This window comes from Mytilus trossulus, chromosome 7, assembly GCF_036588685.1.
Source record: "Mytilus trossulus isolate FHL-02 chromosome 7, PNRI_Mtr1.1.1.hap1, whole genome shotgun sequence".
In the NCBI taxonomy this organism is placed as follows: Eukaryota; Metazoa; Mollusca; class Bivalvia; order Mytilida; family Mytilidae; genus Mytilus; species Mytilus trossulus.
In genome coordinates, this window is record NC_086379.1 from 44,034,946 (window position 1) to 44,060,766 (window position 25,821).

Here is a 25,821-nt window from a genome sequence, read left to right on the forward strand (position 1 = left end):
TATTTTGAAAGTTACACTCATGCGTAGGAACTATTTTGTGCTAAATATGTACTTCTTTCTGGTATGTGCTTTCTGGCCGGGCCTGAATTAGTGGTGTTACACCTTCAAAACAAAATATTTATAAAACCAAACAAATACAAAGTTGAAGAGCATTGAGGAACCAATAGACTAGTTTCCTTAATGAAGTCTTTTTCATCGAAATACACATTTTTTTATCAATCTTTGCGTTTTTTCAATATCCAATGATAACATCAAAATGCACTGGAGGATTATTTGGCAGATGATCGATAAAAGTTCAAACGACCTTCTTGGGCTGTTTATTTGAACTGACACAGTCATATTTGTGTTGCTTCTTAAAGTCTCAGTTGAAATTTTGATCTCCGTTAATCCGATCCTGCTGTCAAGTAATATATCCGATCGAAACAATCTTTCTTGCAATAAATAGAGATTATGTTCTTTTCACCAGCAATTAATTTCTTTAATTTCACCATTAATAAAATCTTTAGGTTGTGACAATCGTGGAATTTGTTCAAGTCCTTTGACATTTTATTGATGTTTCAAATTATTCATAATCTGTTATTGTTTGTTCGAGAATATGTTGATTGTTTTACACTTGGGTAGAGTTAAATGACAAGTAACTAATTTAGATAAAAATCAGACCAATTAGTTTAGTAATAGGTTTCTTGAATTAGGTAAATATTTAGTTCCTGGAATTCCTGTCAGATACCAGATGATAATATAAATTCCTTAAACATGTCGCATGTATAGATGCCAGGTCAATAGCAGCACTATACAGCAAAGATAACAATGTTAATATGACATATGTTCGTGAATATCTTTATCAAAAGGACAAGTAATTATATAGCATTAACGGTACCAATTTTACTGCGGATTTCTACAATACTGATATGTCTAATGTAGAGGAAACACGCGTTTGGTTTACAAAATTTAAGCCTGTTATCTATGATGAGTTTATATAATGGTGATTGATGCCAAAATATTTAAAAATCCAAAACATAACTTATGTGATAATAGATTTTTCGATCTCAGTTCAGTATTTTCGTGATTTAACTTTTTAAGTATTAAACAGCTGATAAAACCAAAAAGGACCCAAAATGATACAAACCTCGACAGGGAATCAGAGCTATGCACAATGGAGATACATTCTTGATTTTAAAATACTTTCAAAATTTTATTACAGCAAATTTAAACAAAACAATATCCGTACTAGCCACTGGGGTAATGATAAACTGAAAATTGAATATGTACGAGTCCTTGTCATATACTAAGGAATGTCATTTAGTAAATAGATATTGCATAGTTCCATAACCTCAAAATGCAGTTCAGTGGTGAATGTTTCTGTTGAAGACAGGTCGATACAAATTCTACTTTTACAATTGTTTTGTGATAAATAAATAGTTATCAAAGGTACCAGAATTATAATTTAGTACGCCAGACGCGCGTTTCGTCTTCATAAGACTCATCAGTGACGCTCATATCAAAATATTTATAAAGCCAAACTAGTACAAAGTTGAAGAGCATTGAGGATCCAAAATTCCTAAAAGTTGTGCCAAATACGGCTAAGGTAATCTATGCCTGGGATAAGAAAATCCTTAGTTTTTCGAAAAATTCTAAGTTTTGTAAACAGGAAATTTATAAATATGACCACATTTATTGATATTCATGTCAACACCGAAGTGTTGACTACTGGGCTGGTGATACCCTCGGGAACGAAACGTCCACCAGCAGTGGCATCGACCCAGTGGTGTTAAATAGTTATCAAAGGTACCAGGATTATAATTTAGTACGCCAGACGCGCGTTTCGTCTTCATAAGACTCATCAGTGACGCTCATATCAAAATATTTATAAAGCCAAACTAGTACAAAGTTGAAGAGCATTGAGGATCCAAAATTCCTAAAAGTTGTGCCAAATACGGCTAAAGTAATCTATGTAAAATTGTTCATCAAAGAATGTCTTAAACCAAAAATTATTTTTTTCAAGAGTTGAAATTACTTGTACAGTCGTAAAGCATTTTCGAAAAAGGGAACGTATATCCAAATGTCTATTTAGTAAACGTTGAAATCATTACAATGCAAAGAACAATTTACTTCAATTGATGTCTAAAGAAAAATGTTGCAATTGGGAAACCTGGGTTTGCAACTTTTGAATTTCCATCAAAATTGAGAAAACTTGATCTCATCCCTTTTTTTTTGCTAGTTTCGTAATGCTAACCCTTAGTTTTCTGTAGTGTTTTGTAAATTTGACTTTAATACTAGTATATTATTCTCTAAAAGAATGACGTATTTTCGACAGACATCATTGTTGAATATGGTATTGTCCCTGCTTCTTACAATATAAGGGTTTTTAGGTCAAATCATAGTATGTATTGCAGTGTGTGTCAAATGTTATATCAAAGCTCTTTCTATGTTGCTATCTTTGATTTTATAATCAATCGAGAACTTCTTCGCATTGTTTGAATGTATCAGTCAATTGTGTTGTATGTCTGGTATGTGTGTTTACACAGTCGTGGATGGTTTGTCCCATTTATGTTGTTACAAAACTTTGATTTTTTCGAAAAAGTAAGGATTTTCTTATCCCGAGGAATAGATTAACTTAGCCGTATTTGTTACATCTTTTGGAATTTTGGATCCTCAATGCTCTTTAACTTTATACTTGTTTGACTTTATAACTATTTTGATCTGAGCGTCACTGATGAGTCTTATGTAGACGAAACGTGCTGGCGTATTAAATTATAATCCTGGTACCTTTAAATTTGATCACTATTATTGTCACATTAACCTAACTATGTCTTTTTCGGTTGCTCACTGATTCGAGCGTCACTGATGAGTCTTTTGTAGACGAAACGCGCGTCTGGCGTATATACCAAATTTAGTCCTGATATCTATGATGAGTTTATTCACAAATTTGTGTGAAAAAAACGGAACTACAAACAACCGTGAATCAAGTGGGAAGTTTAGCTAGCTATAAAGCCATGCTAAATCATTTTCATCGGAAAATGTATGTACTAAGTTAGGAATATGGCAGGTATTGTTTCCCTTGTTCCCTTTGTTGATAGCGTTTTGTTTTGTCAGTTTTTGTGTTTGTCGTGGACTTTAGTATTTCTGTGATACTTTTTATACTGTAGAATTATATACTCTTTATGGTGTATATCACCTTCTGCAAATGTGTTTCAAAAAAATGATTTCTCTACTTTTCACGTTTTTCGTATTATCCTTTTGACGCACCAAATATAAATAAAAAAATAAAAAGAGGTAACTATGGTTTATTTTCGTTGTTTGTATTTTTTATTTGTATGTTAAAGCCTAATATGTCAAAATGTTTATCACTTATTCAAACATGTTCAAGAACTTTTGTATTAAAGCTTTGTTATTTGTTAAATGAAAACTGGAAACTACGGTCATAACTGATAAAGTAGATTATATATGGTGCTATTTGTTTAATATAGTTTTTTTAGGTTTTTTTTTATTTTATTATTTTGCTTTTTGTTTTCATTTATATTATGTCGCTTACTATATTATATAATTATGTTGTTGATGCTATAACATCATATTATATGCTGATTTGCAATAAACTTATTACAAACTAACAAAGCGGGACAATCGATTTTCAATTACTGGTATACTACTGTTGCCGCTAATATAAAGTTAAAGACAGATAAGAACAAACAGTACTATTGTATTTCATGAAAAATTTGTCCACATAGATGTACATGTCTGTTTTAGACAAGAACATACTATATTTTGTATAAAAGTACTTATTCAAACTGGACTGCCCAATTCATTAAAATCTGCATTTCAACTATTAAGAATAGATGCTACTCAGTGGAACCCTACTCTTCCGGTAATTGTGATCAACAGTCATGACAGTGTTCAATCAAAGTCGTACTGTAGGATCACTGGTTATTTTATTAATTTGATGATAAGAGCAAGAATCGTCAAAAGATGAAGCTCAACGCACCTTAAATAAAGTCAACAACTGTAAAACATTTGGTTGCACTCGAAAGTAGGAGAACATGTGATTAGTTTAAGTAGTTTACAAATTTCTTAATGTTGACGATTTAATTAAGTGTAGTTCCTCTGGGAAAACTTATCCGATATAAAAAACAAAAAACAAACGCACAACTTTTTTTATTTCGTTTCATAAGTTCATTCGTAAGCATACCTTCAGAACAAACTGGGCCACATTACAAACTGTTTGCGAAGACAATAACAAACAAAACCAAGGAGTAAACAAAGACTCACAAAACCAAAGGACATTTACATCAACTGTTATAAATAATAATTAAGAAACAACACGAAGTCCACTAAAAACCGGGTGTGAAATCAGGTGTTAGCTTTGTTGTTAAAAGTTCAATTACTCCAGGTTGGATATCTCGGGAGAAAATCCACAGGCACTTGTCTCAAAAAAAAAATTCCCTATATACCTTAATATAACACACATCTTCGCTAGCCAAGAGTTACGATCCACTTTTGCTCTCTTCACCCTTGGCGGATTGAGCCAACATTTGTGATAACAATGTTGCGCCATCTATCGGAAGATAAAAATCACGCCCATTCCGAATACATTATTCTTGACCAATGGTAGCACTTGAACTCTTCAAGTTGGAGGTAAAAACACGGTAGCGTATAGATTCTACACGCTTGGTAAAGCCGGAAATGAAAATATACGTCAACATTCATGCATTTGTGCATGAAACATACACAGGAACTTCTATTGGACGAATAAAAACATTCAAGTTGTCACTAAATATAGTCGTATGTTTAGGGATGTAAAGACTTATTGCACAATAAACACGTGGTAATTGTTAAGAAACACTTTATACATTTACACGTGATCATGTTATAGGCGCTTTTTGATTGGATGCAGCGAGTTTTGACTGCAACCAATAAAAATCTTTACCTTGTGTCTCCGAAATTTTATCTCAATCCGCCAAGGGTGAAGAGAGCGAAAGTGGATCGTAAACCTTGGCTAGCGAAGATGTATAACACAAGGTACTTAACTAAATTTTTAGAAAATGACACCCAGTCCCGAATTCACGTTATTTTTTTTATTTCTCGGTTGTCAAACCTACTTTAACTTAATATACCGTAAATCTAAATTGATTTATCTACACAATGGTATATGACACGACTATCACTGTTGTCGGGATCATTAGTAGCAGGTCTCAGAAGTCGGTCAACGGGATGTTTTTTTGCATTCGTCTCTATTTTTTGCCAACACCCGGTCCGCATGTAATTTTATACTGGTTTCTCATTGGTCAATCGTCTGGCTAAAAATAAATGTGGGAAATTTTGGTCAATTTATAACTCTACATTAGTGTCGTTGTGTACACGTGTGTTTCATAACAAAGTTATTTGGGTTTGTTTCACATAATCTGTAAAGAATTTACAATAAAGGTAATAATTCATAGTCAGAGGGAAGCTAACAGTTTGTATTTTAATATTTGTTTATAATAATTCAATCACTGCGGGCTGGGTGTTGCCAAAAATTGGGACGAATGCAAAAAACATCCCGTTGACCGACTTCTGATGCCTGCTACCAATGATTCCGACAACAATGATAGTCGTGTCATATACCATTGTGTAGATAAATCAATTTAGATTTACGGCATATTAACTTTAAGTAGGTTTGAAAACCGAGAAATAAAAAAATAACGTGAATTCGGGACTGGGTGTCATTTTTCAAAAAATTTAGTTAAGTACCTTGTGTTATATTAAGGTATATAGGATTTTTTTTTTTTTGAGACAAGTGCCTGTGAGAAAATCGGCATATACAAAATGCAAAAAAATAAGTATGTCGTTTATTATCACTGAACTAGTATATATATATATTCGTTTAGGGGCTAGCTGAAGGACACCGCCGGGTGCGGAAATTTCTCGCTGAATTGAAGACCAGTTGTTGACCTTTTGCTGTTGTCTGCTCTATGGTCGGGTTGTTGTCTCTTTGGCACATTTCTCTTTTTTATTCTATAACCGAAACTTTATACCGGAATTGAACATAGAGTTGTCTCATTGGCACTCACACCACATCTTCCTATATCTATATAGAGAGAAAAATATTGACCCGATGAAAACAAAACAAAATATAGCAATGGCAGTGTATTAAAAAAAAATAAAAAATTATCAACTTTTTGTAAGAAACCAAAAGGCCATTTTCAGGAACGGGGGAAGGACACTACGACGAAGGGACAAGGTATGTTTTTTCCTTGTCCAAAAAGAGTTTGAAATGTTTTAAACAAACTCTGTAGTATAAACCAACAACTTAAAATATAAATTTAATTCCAAACGCAACTATGTACCAAAAAAAATGCACTTCTTAAATGTTGTAACCTTGAAACGAGAAGTCATATTTTTTTTTCGAAATTCATCAAGGAAAAAACATCAACTCTCAGATATCTTGAAGCGGAGAAGTCCGTCGATGAAAAATAGATGTGACATTTTCCTTCCACTTTAACAATCATTATGTGATTTTCGCTCCAGAAATTGAATATGTACATCAACTAAGGTAAAGATCGATGAAAAAAAAAACACCAAGTTGGTCGTGTTCACAAATGTGATACGGACGGACGGACGGACAGTCTTGAAAGTAATTATTTTTTACAAATTTTGAAATATTTCATAAAACCTATTACACCAACAAATTGATCGTTACTAGCATGCGGCAAATATTTGGTGAAGACTCACATAATCTTTAAGTTGTAGGGATGCATAATGATTGCAGTATAAAAAAAAATATCAATTCAACATGAAATTATTTCTAAATACATACAAAATAGGAAGATTATATGATAGAGATATATATTTATTTATTTATTTGGTTAATATATATTCTGAAGCTATATAGTTAACTCAGTATATAACCGCCAATCCAATATGTTACGAAATGAGAATCGTGATTTTTTTTGTCTTTGAGACGACCCATCCATTTTACCTGTAAACTGTAGGTGTCATTAATCGGTGTCGAGAGATATTGAAAAGGTTTATTAATAGTAGAGATGTACACGTAGCCACGAGAAGAGTAAAATTTCACAATAGTATGCAGTAAAAGATTACCCAACAATAGAATGGTACAAACAAAAACAACACTAGTAAATCACAAAGCGTATATATACAATCCTAGAAAAAATCTTAATGTCCTACAGATTTCAAATAGATGTCTTATCCGAGTCGCAACCTTGTCCAATATTAAGAATATCCGCATAAATGCGGCCCCTATTATAAAAAAAACAATTAATTTTTCTTCTCACATGGCAATATTTTGGAATCTATAATATGCATAAACTACTGTCCCTTATAAATGAAAAACATAAATGCCGTTAAAAAAAATTATAACTAAAACGCCTAGACAGCATACTTCTCAAACAGAATGTGTGCATTCTGTCAAAATCTTACTAGTCACTCTCATCTCGATAAGATATATGGCACTCATCGCAGACGTTTTAAAATATCTAATGGTTCGTTTCTATGTATGTTGAATTGTCGTTATTTTTTGTCACGTCTGGGGTACTAAATTATAATACGGGTACGTACCTTTGATAACTATTTGTTCCACTTCAATGTTTCTGTTGTTTCGTTGTTTTCCTCTTATAGTTGATGTGTTTCCTTCGGTTTTAGTTTGTAAGCCGGGTTTGCTTTCTCTAAATCGATGAACAGCGTTATACTGTTGTTGCCTTTATTTAAATTCAAAAAAATAATTGTTTTTTTATGGAGCATTTACCATCATCCAGAAATTTCAACCCAAAACTTGTTTATAAAAAAGAAGTGCATACCTCTTGAACAATTAAGGGGGACATTTGTAAAAGCATACCTCCTTCGTAGTCTTGTTTATCATATATATGTTTGTTAGAAGTCAAAGACTCTGTCAAGTAACAACTTGATAATAGAATTTCAGGGGGGGGGGACTCCAAAATTAAAATTCACCCCTTAAAATCAAACTTTACATTTTTTTTTGTTGGTAAATAGTATTTAGAATTGATCTCATTATATTTAATTGATCGTCTGGATACTAAAAGTGACAGACGAATATTTTCGAACTTCTTGTTTTTCCTCCCTATGGTGTCATCCATAATTGTCAATCATTTTCCAAAGTGTACAAAACATACAATTTTTCAGACCCCCACCCAGTCTCTAAAAATGTATATCAACCATTTTCAGATTTCAAGACACAAATCAATAATTCTTAATAAAAAGAAGATCCTGTTTATTATATTTTAGTTTAATAAATAAATGTGCATTGAAAATAAACTGAAACATATACAACTGTTTTATTTGATGACATCTATCTGTGATGCTTGTGTTTTGTCAGAATTATCCAAAAATTTAAAAAAAAAGTGTAAGGTAAAAATTGTTTTTAACTTCCTTCCCCGAGTGTACGTTTTTGTAAAAAGGTTGACAATTGTGGATGACCCTTAAGACAGGTGTAAACATATTCATACACATATATTTCAAAGGGAATACCATAAAAATTTAATTGGTCTGTGCCTTTCCAAGACCTGGTGATATAAACCTTTGATAAAAATTTCGTAAAATTAAAATAATGTTGGTATGAGAGTGCTTACAATTCTATTTTCAATATGATTTACATTTCAGAGATAACTCCTGAAAATATGATTATAAATGCTGATTTAAAAACAAATTCGATATTTCTTTTATAACCTTTAAGATACCAATCTTACCGCAATTCTTCAAGAAATGCTCTAGGTGTGAAAGTGCTAATTACAATCAATGGAATTTTCTATAAACTGTTAAATAATTTTCCTGGGATCGTACTTAAAAGCCTTGCTTATTTAAAAATTTTCTCTCTGCACTGCATGGCTTTAGGGACTAATTACTTAGATGCATTTTTTGTTCATTTGTGTTATCCTAGTATATTATATAATGATGACTATGTAATTTCCAGTTGCAAATTAAAGTCAACAAGTATGAACCTTTCTTAATCCTTCACAAACTCAATTTACTGGACTTTTATTATGCTTGTACACAATTAAATAGTCAGCCTATCCGAACCAATACTCTGACCACTAGCTGAAAAGTCTTTGTTCTTTCGCCTTTAAGCCATATACTAATAAAAGAAGCAGCAAATCCCAATATTATGAAGATCTTTGGTTTTACCTGACCTGGGATCAATCCCATTTCTGCAAGGTCAATTAAACGAAGATACATGTTGTAGCCACTGACACTCAAGTGTTTTCAATTAGACCTCACCAAAAACAATTCTATTGACCTCATGTTTCTTTGGTTTTGACACGTTTCTCTGACAGGAAAAAGTAGAAAACTCATTTCTCCTAGATTCTATGTGTTGTTGTGTCAATGCTATATACCAAACATCTCTCTTTGTTCATTAACATCTGTCAGATACGAAAAATAAATTTCAAAATGATTCAAAATTAAATGCCTTGAATGCCAACTACAAAAATTATAGAGAGAATGCAATGAAATTCCAGACAAACAGAAGAACTTTCCAATATTCAAGTTTTTCATGTCATGAAAAATGTATGCATTCCATAAACAATATCATATTACTTAGACAAAGTTGGTGAGGTCTAATTGAAAACACTTGAGTCAGTGCGTACAACGTGTATCTCTGTTAAATTGACCTTGCAGTCATGGGATTAAAACCTTGCTTGCAGTCAGGTCAGTTAAAACCTAAGATTTTAATAATATTGGGATTAGCTTCTGTGCTAAGTATATGGCTTAAAGGATAAAATATTGGCTCTTTATCAATTCATCTTTGCTATGGGACTTGATTGTAACTTTTGTCTAGGTAATATGATATTATTTATGGTTTGCAGACAATTTTCATGACAAAAAAAACTTAAACTCTCAAATTTCAAGAAAAACTTCATACTTTACAATAAACCCTCAATGAATCTTTATTTTTAATCAATGAATATGTATGTGCTTAATTTTAACCACTGTTTAGCGGTTTTAGGACAAGTCTACCAATGTTGGTGTTGAAACCTTTCTGTATAAATAACTATAAGCAAAGCTAATATATTCAATATTTATTTTCTGAGTTATTTATAATACATTAAGTCTTTTGCCTGTTTTCCATTTCCATCTGGCAATCAAAAAATAACTTTTTACTTCAACACAATAATTGGCTTGGGACAAATAAAGCCTTTCTGACCTATCTTGTTCATAAAAACAAATCTTTCAAATAAATAGAGCATTATATAAAATCAAATTTGTTCTAAAGCATTCTGCAACATTCATTTTAAATTTAATACTGATTCAAAACAAACTGTTAGATCTTATTGAACATGGATAATTTTCCTAATAAAATTTCTTCTTCCACCATTACACATATGTTTAATCAAATGTTTTGAATCAGTATTATAATTTATTCTGGCTACACAAATAATTAGCAATGTCATTAATAGGCATATTTGGAAACAGCAAAACAAATGTACAAATCACGAACATTAAGGAAAAAAATCAATATGATAGATGTGTCTCATAAAAAAATTTAAGAAAATTTGAAAATATCCAAATATTAAAAGACCATTAAATGTTGATTACCAGGAATTCATTTCATTTATAAGCATATAAAATTGATATAAAATTGTTATATTTGCAGTTATAAAAGATAGGTACTTAGAATGCTCTATGAAATGTTAACCAACATAATAGCAAGGAAAAAGTTGGATTGTATTTGAATACTTGCTGATATCAATATATGATTTTACTGCTGCAATTCCACTGAAACATTTACTCAAATTTGCAACTGTAAAATGTGACATACATGTGCAAGTACTGAAATCAAACAGTTACCTCCAATTGAAATGCAATGTCAAATTATTCATGCTATTAACTGTTGGGTTCTTGTATGAAGAAATGTTATTGAAAGAAATGAATGCATAATTATGTTCTTCTTATGTGATATGCTCGACAGGTAACATAAGAAATACCTGGGAGTCTATGTCACTTATTCTTTACAAAAATATAAAATTATGAACACTACAATTTGACACAAAATCACAAGTTTCTGCTTTTATTTTTTGGAGAATTTTTCTAAAACAATTTACATGAATGACATTGCACATTTGTAAATCAACATTTAAAAAGAATGAATTTACAAGTTTCAGACACAACTCTGCCTGGAAAAACAACATTAAAATTGAACATTTAAACATACTGATTGCAGAAAAAAAATACCCCTTAGTCCAATGTGCATTACAAAATGCTGGGCTATAATTTCTAAACACAATATCAAGGCTAGGAGAGAGATGTGTAATGGTGGAGGCACCATGTCCGTCCAGAGATAGCACTAAAGATGAAAAGTTTACAAGAAGTAGTCAGGTGTTCTCCTAGTCACATGAGGTTCTCCTCTTCTTGGAGCGGGATCAAATTGTAAACTGTAAAAAGAGAAAAACATCAAGATAAATTTTGATGCAGTAATATATTACTTTTATATGAAATATACTTTATTTCACAAAGAAATATACTTTATTTCACAAATCAATCAAAAAGATGATATCATTTAAGATCGATATGAGACTTGTTTATCAATAAAATGTGATTTTAGTAGCAGTAGAAGAATATGTTGGTTTGCATTGGGTTTAACTTGTCATGTGCAAATCTATTTGTGGAGAGCCACTTTTCCATAACTGCTCTTTCAGGCTTGCTAAAACTAAGACCTTATTTCGAATTAAATTTTTATTGCTGAAAACAAGAGATATCAAATAATAATTTTGGACTAATTTTCCTATAAGTTTTAACCATCTAATTTGTACTTTCTATTTGTTTTGACTTGAGGTCTCAAAATTTTCAGAGAACAATCACTTAAGTTTGCCCAGTGCTCACAAGATCAGAATAAGACAGTTTCTGAAAAGAAGAACAGATATGGCTGAAAATATGTATGTTAACGTCCACCTCGTTTAATAATTTGATGGATAGTTGTCTTGTTGGAAATCATACCACATTTCCTTACTTTTACATTGGATTTTTTTTCACAAAACTATTATCTCAAACTAACCCATAAAAGATGGGTTTTTTTTAATAATACAACCGTAAGTTTAAAGTCAACCAAGCATCTTTAAGGGGTCACTGTGCACCTAATATTTATATTTCTTAAGGCTATACATACAATGAATATTTAAGGGCATCATCTAATTCCATTATTGCTGCTTGGTTTCCACATCTGTAGCAGTAATTCGGTGCACTAAATATAGTAACCACATTCCTATCATGACACCAGTTGTAGCCCTACAATAAAGCAAAATGTGTATAGAGTTATTTTCTATATGTATTGTGGTTTTATAAAAAAAATTATACAACTAGTTTTAGCTATTTGTTAAAATGTGAAATGACAAATGACAAAGGAACAAGTCAACACGTTCTATAAAATTAAATAGCTACGGTATTTTCAGCTGTCGCATTTCACATCTTTATGTAAATCAAATCCAGCAAATATGCAATCTATTAAGGATGGGTTTTATTTGTGTATTTGAATAACCAAACTTCAAATAAAAATTATATATGTCATCATCGCATATAGAGTATGAGCAAAGGAAGATAACTCCAGTTAGCCTTACTGCAACAGGTTGTTTTTACTATCAAGGAAGTGATTGAATAGCCCTTGCAGATATAGATATCTAGCCAGAAAAGAAGGTGTTTCAATTGCAAATCATGCAATACTTACCCTAATAAAAATAAAATATTGAAAGTTTCAGGAAGACATATACACAGATTTTAGAGACTCTTATTAACCAAAGGTAACTGTTTTTGACAAAAACTTGAAGTATTCTTGATTTTTATTTATAGATTAACTAATCAAAAATTTCAAATATAGAAAACTATTCTACAAGTGACAGAACAACACAATACTTCACTAATGAACTAATGAATGGAATACAGTAGAAAAAGAAGGAACCATATATTTTTCTTTGCATTATCAATTGTTTTGATGTAACCTGATCCTAAATGTATCGACAACATCTTTTGTTGTATGCATCAAATGGAGGTGGCAATTATGGGTTTTTCACTGTGAAATCAAAGCAATACATTGCAACATATATATTTAAAAATATTCCATTATTCTACGTACCTCCATGACAAGCTGATGTGCTCTGGATACCAGAGTTAAATTGTTACTATGATTAAATGTCTCCGATATATCATGACCAAATGTGTAACCAGCACCTCGAGGAGATATACCCCAGCCTCCTCTATCATCTGGATCTGACCACAGCAAATCACACATGGGACCCTGCAAAATACATTGGAAAAAAATGTCATATCATTATTACAAATCTTTAAAACCTAAGTCAACTCCTACATGACATTAAGTTGCTATGTAGAGTGATTGTTATCATTGAAAAACTGTCTACAGAGTTTTAAAACTTCCATAATTTTCACTGCATGACCTGATAAAAAATTTCAATTTTCTGGTTTCCTGTTTAAAACGGTGTACAAGCGTCCATTTATCAAGAGATTTACACTGTAAAAGGTAATTCAGCCATTTGTTGAGGATCTTTAGGATAATAAGTTTAGTTATGCGAATAAAAATCATGTTGACAATCCAATTCAGAAGAGATATAATTTAAAATTAAAAGGAACATTGGCTTTTTTATTGGATGTCATGGTTCATGTATACTGTGAATAATGTCAAGCCATTATTTTTTCAATTGTCAGACACATGATCAACTAAGACTTTAATGCAAGACTTGGAAGCATGAATTTACATTCTCAATTCTGCCATCTGAGGCATCTCATTACATATCAATCATGTTACATTTTTTTTTGTACTTAGAACATGGCACTTAATATATGAATCAAGCTGTGGTATGGCTAAATTAAACAAGATACAAGTATTAATGTATTAAAGATGCTTACCTCGTGTGGAACTTCTTGTAATCTATCTAATGCTCGTATATGATCTAATGTGTCTATTGAAGGTGATAACCCACCATGTAAACAGAATATCTGAAAAATAAAAGTATTCAGTATTATCTTCTTGTCAATAGGTACTCATTTCAAAGAATTTTTCCATTTTCTATCCTTTTTTAAGAAATGTCAAATAGAACTATTAAAAATTAAAGATTCACTAACAAAGTCAAGTTCATACTAATCAATTTGGACTTTACTTTTCCAACAAAATATTTCTCAACTCTAGAAAAAGATTCTGTATCTGCATCACATACATGTATATATCTATTGTTTAAACATAATAACCTCTGAATGTCTTGTTTTAAAGCCATTTGGGTTGTTGTCTTATTTACATGTATGTCTACCCAGATATCCTTTTTATTCACATTATAATTGATCTACTGTGGATATGAATTTCATTTAATACAAAATTGTATATTGCAAACAATTAAACTTTTCCACAATAACAAAAGCTTTGGTGTTTTGAGGAGTTATTGTACAATGTACATGTATACTAATCAGGGTTCTTACTAGTTACTGGCTAGTCCAGGGACTCATCAAAAGATATCTTATTACAACGTAATTTAGTATTTTTATTCTCCATGTTTCACCAGTTTTGATAATGGGGAGTTTAGACAGATTTTCATGACTCCATGAATCATGGACTAGCCTTAGTGCATGTAGTGACTAGTGAGAACCATGACTATATGTATTCCTTCACAAAAGTGGAGGGGTCAAAACTTACTTGTCCATCTACTAAAGCTGTAAGTGGTAAATAGTCAAATAAATCTGTGAAATATTTCCATACTGTAGCATTACCATACTTTCTCAAGCACTCGTCGTAAAAGCCATATACTTGTGTAATTTGTCTACTTTCATGATTTCCTCTTAGAATTGTAATTCTGTCTTTCCATCGAACCTATAAAAAATTTATATCTCATGTTTAAAAAAAAGGAAACAAAAACATGCGAGTGTAGTTCAAATAGTTTCATTACTTTTCATATTCAAATTACTACTTCTGGACTTAAATCATAGAAACTTGATAAATGTGACCCAGTCACTTAATTCGATTTTTACAATTTACTATACCATGTAAACAAGCTATCAGCAAGGATTATTTGGATAATTTTTAGTGAAAGTCTCATAAATTGCCAAGCACAAAGAGTAGACTTTTAAAATCATAGAGGATGCAAGTTTTATGAATGAAAGATAATCAAATAAATATTTTCTATTGTTCATTTTGAATCAAGCTGCACTCTTTAATTGTTGCTTTAAAAGACTGAACTACTTTAGCCAAAATTTAGTTTTGTTTAACAAAGACAAAATGTGTAAATTAATTTGCTATACATACTTTCAAAGCTACTAAAAGTGTTACTGTTTCTACTGAGTAATATCCTCTGTCTACGTAGTCTCCCATGAACAAGTAGTTAGTGTCGGGTGATTTTCCACCAATTCTGAATAATTCCATCAAGTCATGGAACTGACCATGGACATCCCCACACACAGTGACTGGACATTTCACTTCCTGAACATTTGATTCCTTTGACAGAATTTCTTTAGCCTGAAAAAAAATAAATGTTTGAGTGTATTAAATAACTTGAACAGTGCCTCAAAATGCATTTTTATTTTAAATTCAAATTATAAACCTCATTTTTTTCAGGTTTAAGAAGTCCAAGCATTTAATAATATGTGTCAATAGCCAGAAAAGAAAAACTAAATAGTGAATATCATTATTAAACAATTAATCACACATTAGGTCTAGAAAAATAAATACAAGTCCTACAAAACTGATTTGTTGCATATACATGAAGCTCATCAATTCAATTATAAGTCCAAAAACAAAATAAAATAGTGTTTGTATATTAATTGTCACCTGCTTAAAACAGGGTCTTACGCAAAAAGATCAAATTGCAAATAACTACATGTACATGTATTATATATTCTGTTAGCCTACAATTGTTGATGAAGTTGTTTCCAACATATGTTTTATCATGGTTTAACACATCATTTATTGATGATTTTTGGTTGCAAAAAAAAGAACATAGCTGTCAAGAGTAATACTTCTGAAAATATTTTCATTACTACAATGTACATGTTCTTTACTATTCATGCTATTTGGCATATTTTCCGAGTTTAAACATGTTAAAAGTTATCCAAAGCTAGAATGAACATTTTCTGTCAGACAATTGAACAATATCTTTATAAGAGACAATTCCAGAGTTTAGAAGCCTAATAAGTGCTACATCAATGATCCATCAACTTTTATCTTTGAAGCCTGCAGCAGGATTATGTTTTCAGATGTCAACAACCTAGAACATCCATTGCTACCCTTTTGACATATCTTTAAATGAAATTCTCGCATGTTTGATGTAAAAACTGAACTTAGATTTTAAACTGGAAAAGGAGGTTTGTGCTAGTGTTTTACTTTTTTTAATCAAATACTGCATGGGGTATTACAACATTAATTACAGTGGAGTCCCCGGTGTCCGCGCGGCCGTTAATACCGCGCATTAGGTGATTTCGTCATATCAACACAGTAACACAAGTAAAATGGTTCTTGTTATTGTTTTAGCATTCCGAAGGGATAAAAAAGAATAAAATCGATAAGTTCAAGAGTTAATTAATAACTGCAATCCCGTGATTTACAATATTTGGCCAATTTCCTTTAAAAAAATTACATCATCAGATAAAATTTGTTTTATTTAAGTCAAATTTATATCAGATTGAAATAATTTTTGCTCTGCATCCTTTGCAGTGTTCTTGATTCAAATTCAGCTATATTTCGTTTCCAAAAATCTTTTCTTTATTCAAAATAATCTATTTTTGGAAGGCATGCGCGAAATCACCGGACATTGGAGGAACTCTCAGAACAGGGGTTTCCCTAATTTTGGTCACACATTACACAAAATCTTGGGGGTGAAACCATACAAACTGATGCTTCTATTAAATAAAAGTATATTATGAATGTGTTTACACAATATTATCCAATTTTTGGTTTTATCAGTTGAATGAAGTGAAGTCATAATTCTTAGGTGCGCGGATACACCGGACTGCACCGTACATTTATAATACCAATGATTCATTCTCAAGGCTGGGGATAATACATGCAAAAATATCCTTGAATTTCATTTAATGTGACGAACACAACATTTTAATTCAATTGGTCCATCTTATTGTAACTCGTGAAAGTCGAATAGTGTATTAAACAAGACTTGAGGTATACTTCTTGTGCTACCAGAGTTATCAATAAATGGTTCTTGACATGTTGACTAAAACACATCCAGGATGCTGGAATTAAACATTTGAACACCTTTTGACTGTGATAGGCTGTTTTCTTAAATATGATTAGATACGATACCAGCACACCTGAGCAAAGAAAACTTGGGTTGCCATATACAATTTTACGAAAAATTGGTTTCGTAAAAATGTGTTGCCATGCGAGTTTGATGCAACAATTTTACAGTCATATATAGACCGACACATGCTTTAAGCAGTTATCACGTTTAAGTCACTATGTCTGCAAGTAATTTTAAAGAGAAAACAGTTGATGAAAGTGTATATACCTTTTCACACAATGTTTTGACTTGATTTTCGGTCAGTTGTTTGCAATCATAAAGTTGTTCAATCCATGTATCAAGTTCTTTCGCTGTTGCATGATCGTCAACGTAACTCATTTTGAAAAGATATGTTTACATGTATTTAACTTAACAAATGTTTACAGAAATGCGTTATTTATCTCTTATATGGTGTTATTTTCAAGTCTCAGCACATCGAGGCGCCGACAAAATGGCTGTGTCTTCCTTCTCGAGTGACGTCACTTTCATAAATAATTGTTAACGAATGAAAATTTTTATTTATATAAGATTAATCAAAATGACGAATGACTAAATTAAGAAATTATCGTGATGTTAATCATTATTTATCTTAAATGATTCAAAATTAAATGCAAATATAAACTGGTTTCTGAGTCACTCTGCTGGTGTCCTATTCCGTTTAGTGACATCTATCGGAACTTTTCTAAACCAAGCGAGTTAACTACAGACTTCCTTTTCCGGTTTGCCCGTCTTAGTTCATGGCGAACTAAATAAGTTTTATCGAATCTGCGCCAATCATAGTTGAATTTTCATTAAAAACAAGAAAACGATGGCGGAGCAAATGACGCTAAGAGGGACCCTCCAAGGGCATGGAGGATGGGTGACACAGATTGCCACAACTCCCCAATATCCTGATATGGTGTTGTCATCTTCTCGGGGTAAAATATTCTGCATAGATCTTATTTTTTTATGACCTACAGGTTTAACACATATTCTCATTCCATTCGATCTTCAAGACTCTGCACATACTCTTTTTTATTGCAACGTTGCCTATTTTTTCATACTGTGTTAATTTGTTTTATGTTTACATGTACATTATCCGTCTTCATCTTCAATGTTGAAATGCCGGTAGACCTATAGACAGCAGATCGAGTTAAAAAGCTGCAGTATGGAATGAATATCACTTCTGATTGCAATCTGTATTTATGTACAGTTCGTAGGCGCTTTGTGTTTTTTTCTCAGGCGGAACATTCGAAGATACAGACAGTATGGTATAATCATCATACAGAAAATAGAAAATATACCAGCCGTATGCACTAAAAACGTTATAAATCACTGGTTCATGGATATAAGAAAAAAAATGTATGGGTCGAAACGAATTTTTGCAAACATGTACTAGTCTGGTGCAAATATAGTCCAAGTAATTGTGACGTCTTGAAATTCCATTTATTTTTTTGTCTTGATGTTGCAAGACTGATGTAAGTCTTTGAGATGGATTTTTTCTCAAATTTGAGACCCAAGTTAACAAAATTTTCATTGATGCTTAGAAATTTTATGAAATATACAAATCTTACCTTTTTCCGGTCTTGTTCTATTCTCGAAAATATTCAAATTGTTCAAATAACTTCTGACTTCAAATAAATAAAAAATAATCCGACCTACTTTTGCAACTATAACTGACCCCTCTAATTATAATATAAATCAGTTGACAACAAATTTAAGTTCAGGATATGTATAATACATGTAGCCAGTCATTGTCTTCTTTTTAATTTCAACAATTCTTATTTTCAGACAAGACCTTGATTATGTGGAAATTGACCAGAGACGAGACAAATTATGGTTTACCACTCAGATGTTTAAGAGGTCATGGTCACTTTGTATCAGATGTAGTCATGTCATCTGATGGCCAGTTTGCTTTGTCTGGATCATGGGACAAGACTCTACGTTTGTGGGATCTTGGAGCGTAAGGCTTTCTGATTACCTGATTAAATACATAGTAAACTTAAATGTTCATTTAAAGTTTTTCATATAATTTACTTGACTAATATAAAAGTACAACAATAACAATTTAAATAATGAACTAACATGTCAAATAACATGGAGAATACACCTCAAATTCATATTGTCTTTGACTGCATCTATTGGAAACTTTATTTGTGTGAACTTTAAATACATTGTTAATATAGATATCATTCCCATACTACATACAGGTAAAAATGATGTATTAATTCTCACTATGGTATTTTTTAGAGGAACAACAACCCGTTTGTTTGACAACCACGACAAAGATGTCCTGAGTGTAGCTTTCTCTGCTGACAACAGACAGATTGTTTCTGGATCTAGAGACAAATCTATCAAACTGTGGAATACCCTTGGTGTCTGTAAATACACCATTCAGGTAATTCACACAAATATTACCACAGCATTCAATAATCTGATATAATAGACACATTCAGATGTTATTTTTGCATGAAAGGTATATTGAGAGTTTATAGGTGATTTTTTGGGGTGATCATAAAATTTCTGAGCACTATTTTGTACTCTACTCTTAAATCAGCCAATCAAATTACCAGATTTGGTGTTTTGAGCATACATGTTGTACTTTGCGTACTGAGTAATGATTTTTGATGGAAAGACCTGAAGTGAGGTTATGTCAAAACATTTGAGCTACCTGTAAATTATCTCATCAGTACATTGTTCTGTTTTACCAATGATTATGAAATATACATGTATTAGCTATTGATCAACATGAAACTACTCAAAGTATGAGGTAAAACAAACAAACCTGCAAAAATGTTCTCTAGACTTTGCTTATATCTTGAAATGAGGTTTTAGTGCTGCCAACTCTGCCCTTAATTTGACTTGATGCCAATAACCTAAAGAATCCTATGAAATTGTAACATATGTTATAAATATATTTATTTTATTTAAACTTAGAAATCATATTCAGTTCAGAGCGCCATCTCCAGTTATGAATTTGTTTGCCTCTGCTTTTCTGGATTTTTCTTCGTCAAGAAATTGATATACACTGATTTTGAAAACCAGGAATGAATAAATCCTTCAACAATGAATAAAACCCATAGGTAGCTATAAAGATACCTGAAATAACAAATGTAAAATAATTGATTATTCAAGCGAGAAATCTAACACTGTATCACTAACCCCTGATTTTTACAAAATATATATTGACACAAAACAAACATGATATACAGCAACTCACAACCACAACAGAATTGCATGCTCCTGAACAGTCAAGTTTAAGAACTACACACTTTTTTGCTAATGATAGCTTCAACAGTGATAATGATCTATAAATGATAGTAAAAGTGAAATAATGTTTATATTTCAAAGATTTAAGTTTATAATATTATTTGTTAACATCGCAAAATTGCAGATATATGAAATGATCTTTTAAATTGCCTTGTTTACAGGATGAAGGCCATAGTGATTGGGTATCCTGTGTTAGATTTTCACCAAATACTGCCAATCCAATTATTGTTTCATGTGGATGGGACAAACACGTTAAGGTAAGCATTCTATTCATTAATTAAGTTGAAGTATTAGATAAATCAGATTATCTTAATATAGATAACAGACACTTCATAAAAGCTTAAGTTTTGATTTCACTTAATTTAAAAAATTATGAAGAACTATCAAATGCAGTTGTGCTAGACCTTTAGAAATTTAAAATGCAGGAATTTATTTTTTTCTTTATTCCAGACAACTTTAATATCAGTATAACAGTAATTATGTTTTTTATATTACAGGTTTGGAATTTGACTAACTGTAAACTAAAAACAAACCACATTGGACATACTGGTTACCTTAATACTGTTACTGTTTCTCCTGATGGCTCACTGTGTGCATCTGGTGGAAAGGTTTGTATGACATTGTGAATGAATTTAAAAAAACACTGACCTGACACCAAGGTGTTGTATTATTCTCAAATGTGCTATCAATTTTCCAAACTAAGTCAACATCCACAAAAATATATCAGGAATAATTGGAACTTGTATCCTTATAATTAATGTTTAAAATAGAGATAAAAAAAAAAAATTAAAGATGAATTGTAGAGTGATACAGATACTTTTGTTTGTGTTACCAATGATTATTACAATACATGTATTAGCTATTGATTTACATGAAACTTATCAATTTATATGAGGTAACACTTTTAAGTAACCCCTAGATGGCATTATGTTCAAGAAAACAAGCATGAAGATTTCAATTTTTTTCTTACAACACAAGCTTCACCGAAAGAGATTCTAGCAAGCAACAGTGTTTACACACTAAGATTAAGTTCAGAATCATTTCCATTCTGTACATTTGCACAGATGCGTTAAAAAATGTTGGGTGTCATATAAGTTTTGAAAAACAAAAAGGTTTTTTTTTCCTAAGCCTGGCTAAAGTGGTCTAGGTTATAGGCTGTATATACCACTTCAATATAATCATTAACACATTTAATTGGCAAATAAACTTTTACTTGTCTGATATTGTTTCATTCATTAGATAATCATGCTAACATGAAATTGAAAATGGTTGAAACCTACAAAATAAAAATAAACTTCACATTTAATTTTAAAACAATAAAGTAAAGGTTGTAAAGTGGGATACACTGATAGTTGAAGGCCCAAATTAGTCGAGAGCATGTACAGAACAAAAACCCTTAAAAATGTATAAAGATATTATGATACCCGAGGATTATATTTTTTCACAATCAATTGAAATATAATGAAAAAATCCTGCAAATATGAGGGTATCTGTGAAAGCTTAAGATAAATAAATGCAAAAATTGTAACAGTTAACACTTTACCAGACGATTTCTAATACCAAGTGTCCTCCCTATGAAAGAACAAAATGGAGTCCTTTAATTTGATGAAAATATTAAGTTAGGTTGCAAAGGTGAATTTTGTATCACAGAGCTAAAAAAAATCTACAGGAGAAAATTGCATTCAATCTATATGTATCATAAACATTACATAATCAAGTCTTGCTTCTACGATGGTCGATATCTGTGTCGTTATTGAGTCGCTCCAATCGCTTTTGCGTAACGAAAAAGCTCATTTTTACAATTATTTAGCAAAAACCTGATCTGAAAAAGGGTTAAAATTCTGAACATTGAATAGAAATAAAGAATACATGTACTTTAAATCTAACATAATTTATTGTAAAGTTGGGTGCACTGTCAGTTGATCGAATACATTTGATTTAAAGAGTAACTGAACACTTCAGGCCATTGTTGGTATACTATATAAAGTTATCATGTGATGCCCAATGATTATAATTTTTCACAATTATTTGAAAATCATAAAAAAATCCTGCAAATATGAGGGCACTTCGGTTAGCTGATAAGAAAATAAAAATATATCATTACTCTGAAAACAAGGGGAAAATATCATGTTTTCACCTAGCTGTTTTAGAGTTGCTTAAATCAAAACTTTAGAATTTCACCACTATTCTCTTGGACAAAACACACAGTCTTCGGATCATACCATGACTATAAGTTATATCAAGTTTAATATTTTAAGTGCTTATCTGCATAAAGATTATTTTGCTAAGGTGATCACCTCGTTTAACTTGTCGGGAAATTTATATTTTACAATGGACTCATTCCCCATTTGCTTGGATATAAACAGGAATGTGAATGTTAGACTCCCAAAAACAAGATTGAAAATATATTACAGCTGATTTCCTAATGCTTGCAAAGTAAAAGTTTTGTTGGCTTGCTTGCTTTGTTTGTATAATTGTTTATACAAGCTTGGTAAATAAGATTGACATCTTTAAACAATTTATATAGGCATAGTTTAACCCGAATATATTATATTTGAATTTAATTGGGTGTTATCCTAATGATTTTACAGTATACAAACAAAGCAAGCAAGCTAACCAAAGTTTTGTTCTACATGCATTAGGAAATTAGCTGTAATTTTGTCTTGAACATCAAGAGATTTTAAACTACCAATTGGTGTAAAATCTGCTATAAACTATATATCAGTTGAAATCATAAATGTGCATAGTTAGGTATGTAAAACACTTTAAGGGGTTTATATATACAAAGTATTAAATTATTGTTTGTTGTCCAATGATTATATTTTATCACAATTATTTGAAAAATCATGAAAAAATCCTGCAAATATGAGGGCAACTTTAAAAGCTTAAGATACAAATGGATATGAAAATTAGAATAGTCGCATCCCACTTAAACTATGCTGAAGTTTTTAAATAGAAGGTTCAAACCAACCTCTTTCTGATATTTGATAAATTGATTTCATGTTAAAGAAAAATCTAATTGTACATATTGTACATATTGATGTATTGTAGGACGGACAAGCTATGTTGTGGGATCTGAATGAAGGCAAACACTTGTACACATTAGACGGTGGTGATGTTATTAATGCATTGACCTTTAGTCCAAACAGATATTGGCTCTGTGCCGCTACCGGTCCAAGTATCAAAATATGGGTAGGTATATTAATTGAATGATTTATAAACTTGACATATTTTGAAATATGTATAAATAAAGATGATTAAATAATTAGACAGTAACAAGACATGTGTAAAAGTTGAAAACGGATATTATCTAAATAGAAAATGAATCGGTATTTTAAAAAATGTTTGAAGGTAACTTTACTTAGTGATATATAAGTTAAATGCCAACTGTTTTATAAATGTCATTGACATGCTCTGTAAGGAAATGGAGACTAAAATATTACATAATATTGCAATAAAATATTTTTTTCTTTCTGTTGGACTCTACATGGCTAAAATATTACATAATATTGCAATAAAATATTTTTTTCTTTCTGTTGGACTCTACATGGCTAAAAATGAGGAGTCCCTGGACTCGCCTTCAAAAATCCTAAACAATAGCCTAACATTAAGTTAAGTGAAGTTAAGCTGATTTGATATATTGGAGCACCCAATGATTATAGATTTTCACATATTTTTTGACAGCAATGAAAAAATCCTGCAAATATGAGGGTGTATGATTTAAACCTTTCTTGTATGAACTTCTGAACTATAGATATAAATGAGTAGATTTGTTATGGTTGCTAATTGGACAAGTACATGTAGTAACCACCAGTGACCAATTAAAAATGCTGTAAGCAACTTAAGGGCAATATACTGACTACAGCAATGAGAAAGAACCCATAAAATATATTAAGCTGTAAAAGACCAGCTGGCATAACAAAATGGGAAACAAATGAGAGAGAAAAACAATATTTTGATGAAAAATTTTCAACCAGAAATTACTAGAAATCTCATACCGTTAAAAAGAGAAAAATTAATGTTGGTCGCAAAAAAAAAGTATTTTTTAAAATTATCAAGGATATAAGTAAACTTCTATCATAAATTTACAAAACTAGATTACTAAAAAAATTTCTTTTCATTGTATTAATGATTATATTTTGTTTACAGGATCTTGAAGGAAAGATCGTTGTTGATGAGCTCAGACAAGAAGTCATTTCAGCAAGCTCCAAAGCACAAGCTCCACAGTGTATATCTTTAGCATGGTCATCAGACGGACAAACCCTATTTGCTGGTTACACAGACAATCTGATCCGTGTCTGGCAGGTGTCTATGGCAGCAAGATAAATTAAATGACATTGATCCATGGAGATAGTGCTGTGAAATAAAAAAAAAAATTACTGAAGAAAATATCTTGTTCAACCTTCCTACATTTACCATGAATAGTATTGGTCTTCCAGAACACAAAATGTTGTCAAGAAAGCTTTTATCTAGCTTATATTCTTTGAACAAACCATACAAATCTTTTGCTATCACTGGGTGTCCATCTGTCATATACTTTTTCTAAAGTCTTCTTCTCAACAACTCCTTAAAGAAAACTTGATTGGTCCTCATTGTGTCTTGATCATTACATTGCAGCTATGACTAACAGGAGAAGGGGATAATATGCAAGTCTGACATCTTGAAAAAAATCATTATAGAATAGTTGTGTATGGCAAGGGTAAACATGTAAAGAATGTGTCAAGATCTTACTTTTTCAATTGTATCTTACATTTTTACATGACTCTTTGAAGGAGTTTCACTTACATGATTATATTCAATAGATTTTCATATTTAAAACTGATGAATAAATCAGTGTATTAAATGTGTGAATCGTCTGTGACTGCCAACAGATTTTTAAACTATGATTGACAGAAACTACACAACAAAACAAGATCCCCAATATATAGAACATCTGGAACCATTTATCAACCGCTTGTTGCAAAATTTTTGTTTTTTTCCTTAAAATCTATAAATACAGAACAAAAATTTGCAGTGATGCTTAGGCTTAGGGATGCTAATCTGGAACTTGCATAAACTTAATAAAGTTTAACATTTCAAAGAATCGATGAAACATATATAAAAATTGAGAATGGAAATGGGGAATGTGTTGAAGAGACAACAACCTGACCATAGAAAAAACAACAGTAGAAGGTCACCCACAGGTCTTCAATGTAGAGAGAAATTCCCACACCCGTAGGCATCCTTCAGTTGGGCCCTAAACAAATATATACTAGTTCAGTGATAGTGAATTGTATACATATGACTTTGGTTTATTAAGTATAAACAAGATGTGATATGATTGCCAATGAGACCTAATGACAGAAAT

General features: G+C 31.3%; 2 protein-coding genes across 2 annotated transcripts; one reads left to right on the forward strand and one right to left on the reverse strand.

The window, feature by feature from the left end:
• Nucleotides 1-10,010: 10,010 nt before the first annotated feature.
• Nucleotides 10,011-17,723, reverse strand: LOC134725126 (serine/threonine-protein phosphatase 2A catalytic subunit beta isoform). The gene is made up of 7 exons (XM_063588680.1): nucleotides 17,454-17,723; nucleotides 15,242-15,451; nucleotides 14,636-14,809; nucleotides 13,858-13,947; nucleotides 13,070-13,231; nucleotides 12,110-12,228; nucleotides 10,011-11,378 (listed from the first exon to the last, which is right to left on the reverse strand). The coding sequence occupies exons 1-7, from the start codon at nucleotides 17,562-17,564 to the stop codon at nucleotides 11,306-11,308; spliced, it is 939 nt and encodes a 312-aa protein (XP_063444750.1). The 5' UTR covers nucleotides 17,565-17,723; the 3' UTR covers nucleotides 10,011-11,305.
• Nucleotides 17,724-17,862: 139 nt separating this feature from the next.
• On the forward strand, nucleotides 17,863-24,863 carry LOC134725125 (small ribosomal subunit protein RACK1). The gene is made up of 7 exons (XM_063588679.1): nucleotides 17,863-18,142; nucleotides 18,996-19,167; nucleotides 19,455-19,602; nucleotides 20,636-20,731; nucleotides 20,972-21,082; nucleotides 23,526-23,666; nucleotides 24,624-24,863. The coding sequence occupies exons 1-7, from the start codon at nucleotides 18,034-18,036 to the stop codon at nucleotides 24,798-24,800; spliced, it is 954 nt and encodes a 317-aa protein (XP_063444749.1). The 5' UTR covers nucleotides 17,863-18,033; the 3' UTR covers nucleotides 24,801-24,863.
• Nucleotides 24,864-25,821: the final 958 nt, after the last annotated feature.

Coding starts and splice junctions, on each gene's coding strand:
- LOC134725126 (XM_063588680.1), bottom strand. CDS start 17,564: ATGAGTTACGTTGACGATCATGCAACAGCGAAAGAACTTGATACATGG. Junction 12,229..13,069: donor CACATCAGCTTGTCATGGAG/GTACGTAGAATA, acceptor GCTTTATTGTAG/GGCTACAACTGGTGTCATGA. Junction 11,379..12,109: donor GATGCCCTTAAATATTCATT/GTATGTATAGCC, acceptor CTCTTTTTACAG/TTTACAATTTGATCCCGCTC.
- LOC134725125 (XM_063588679.1), top strand. CDS start 18,034: ATGGCGGAGCAAATGACGCTAAGAGGGACCCTCCAAGGGCATGGAGGA. Junction 18,143..18,995: donor GGTGTTGTCATCTTCTCGGG/GTAAAATATTCT, acceptor TCTTATTTTCAG/ACAAGACCTTGATTATGTGG. Junction 19,603..20,635: donor TCTGTAAATACACCATTCAG/GTAATTCACACA, acceptor CCTTGTTTACAG/GATGAAGGCCATAGTGATTG.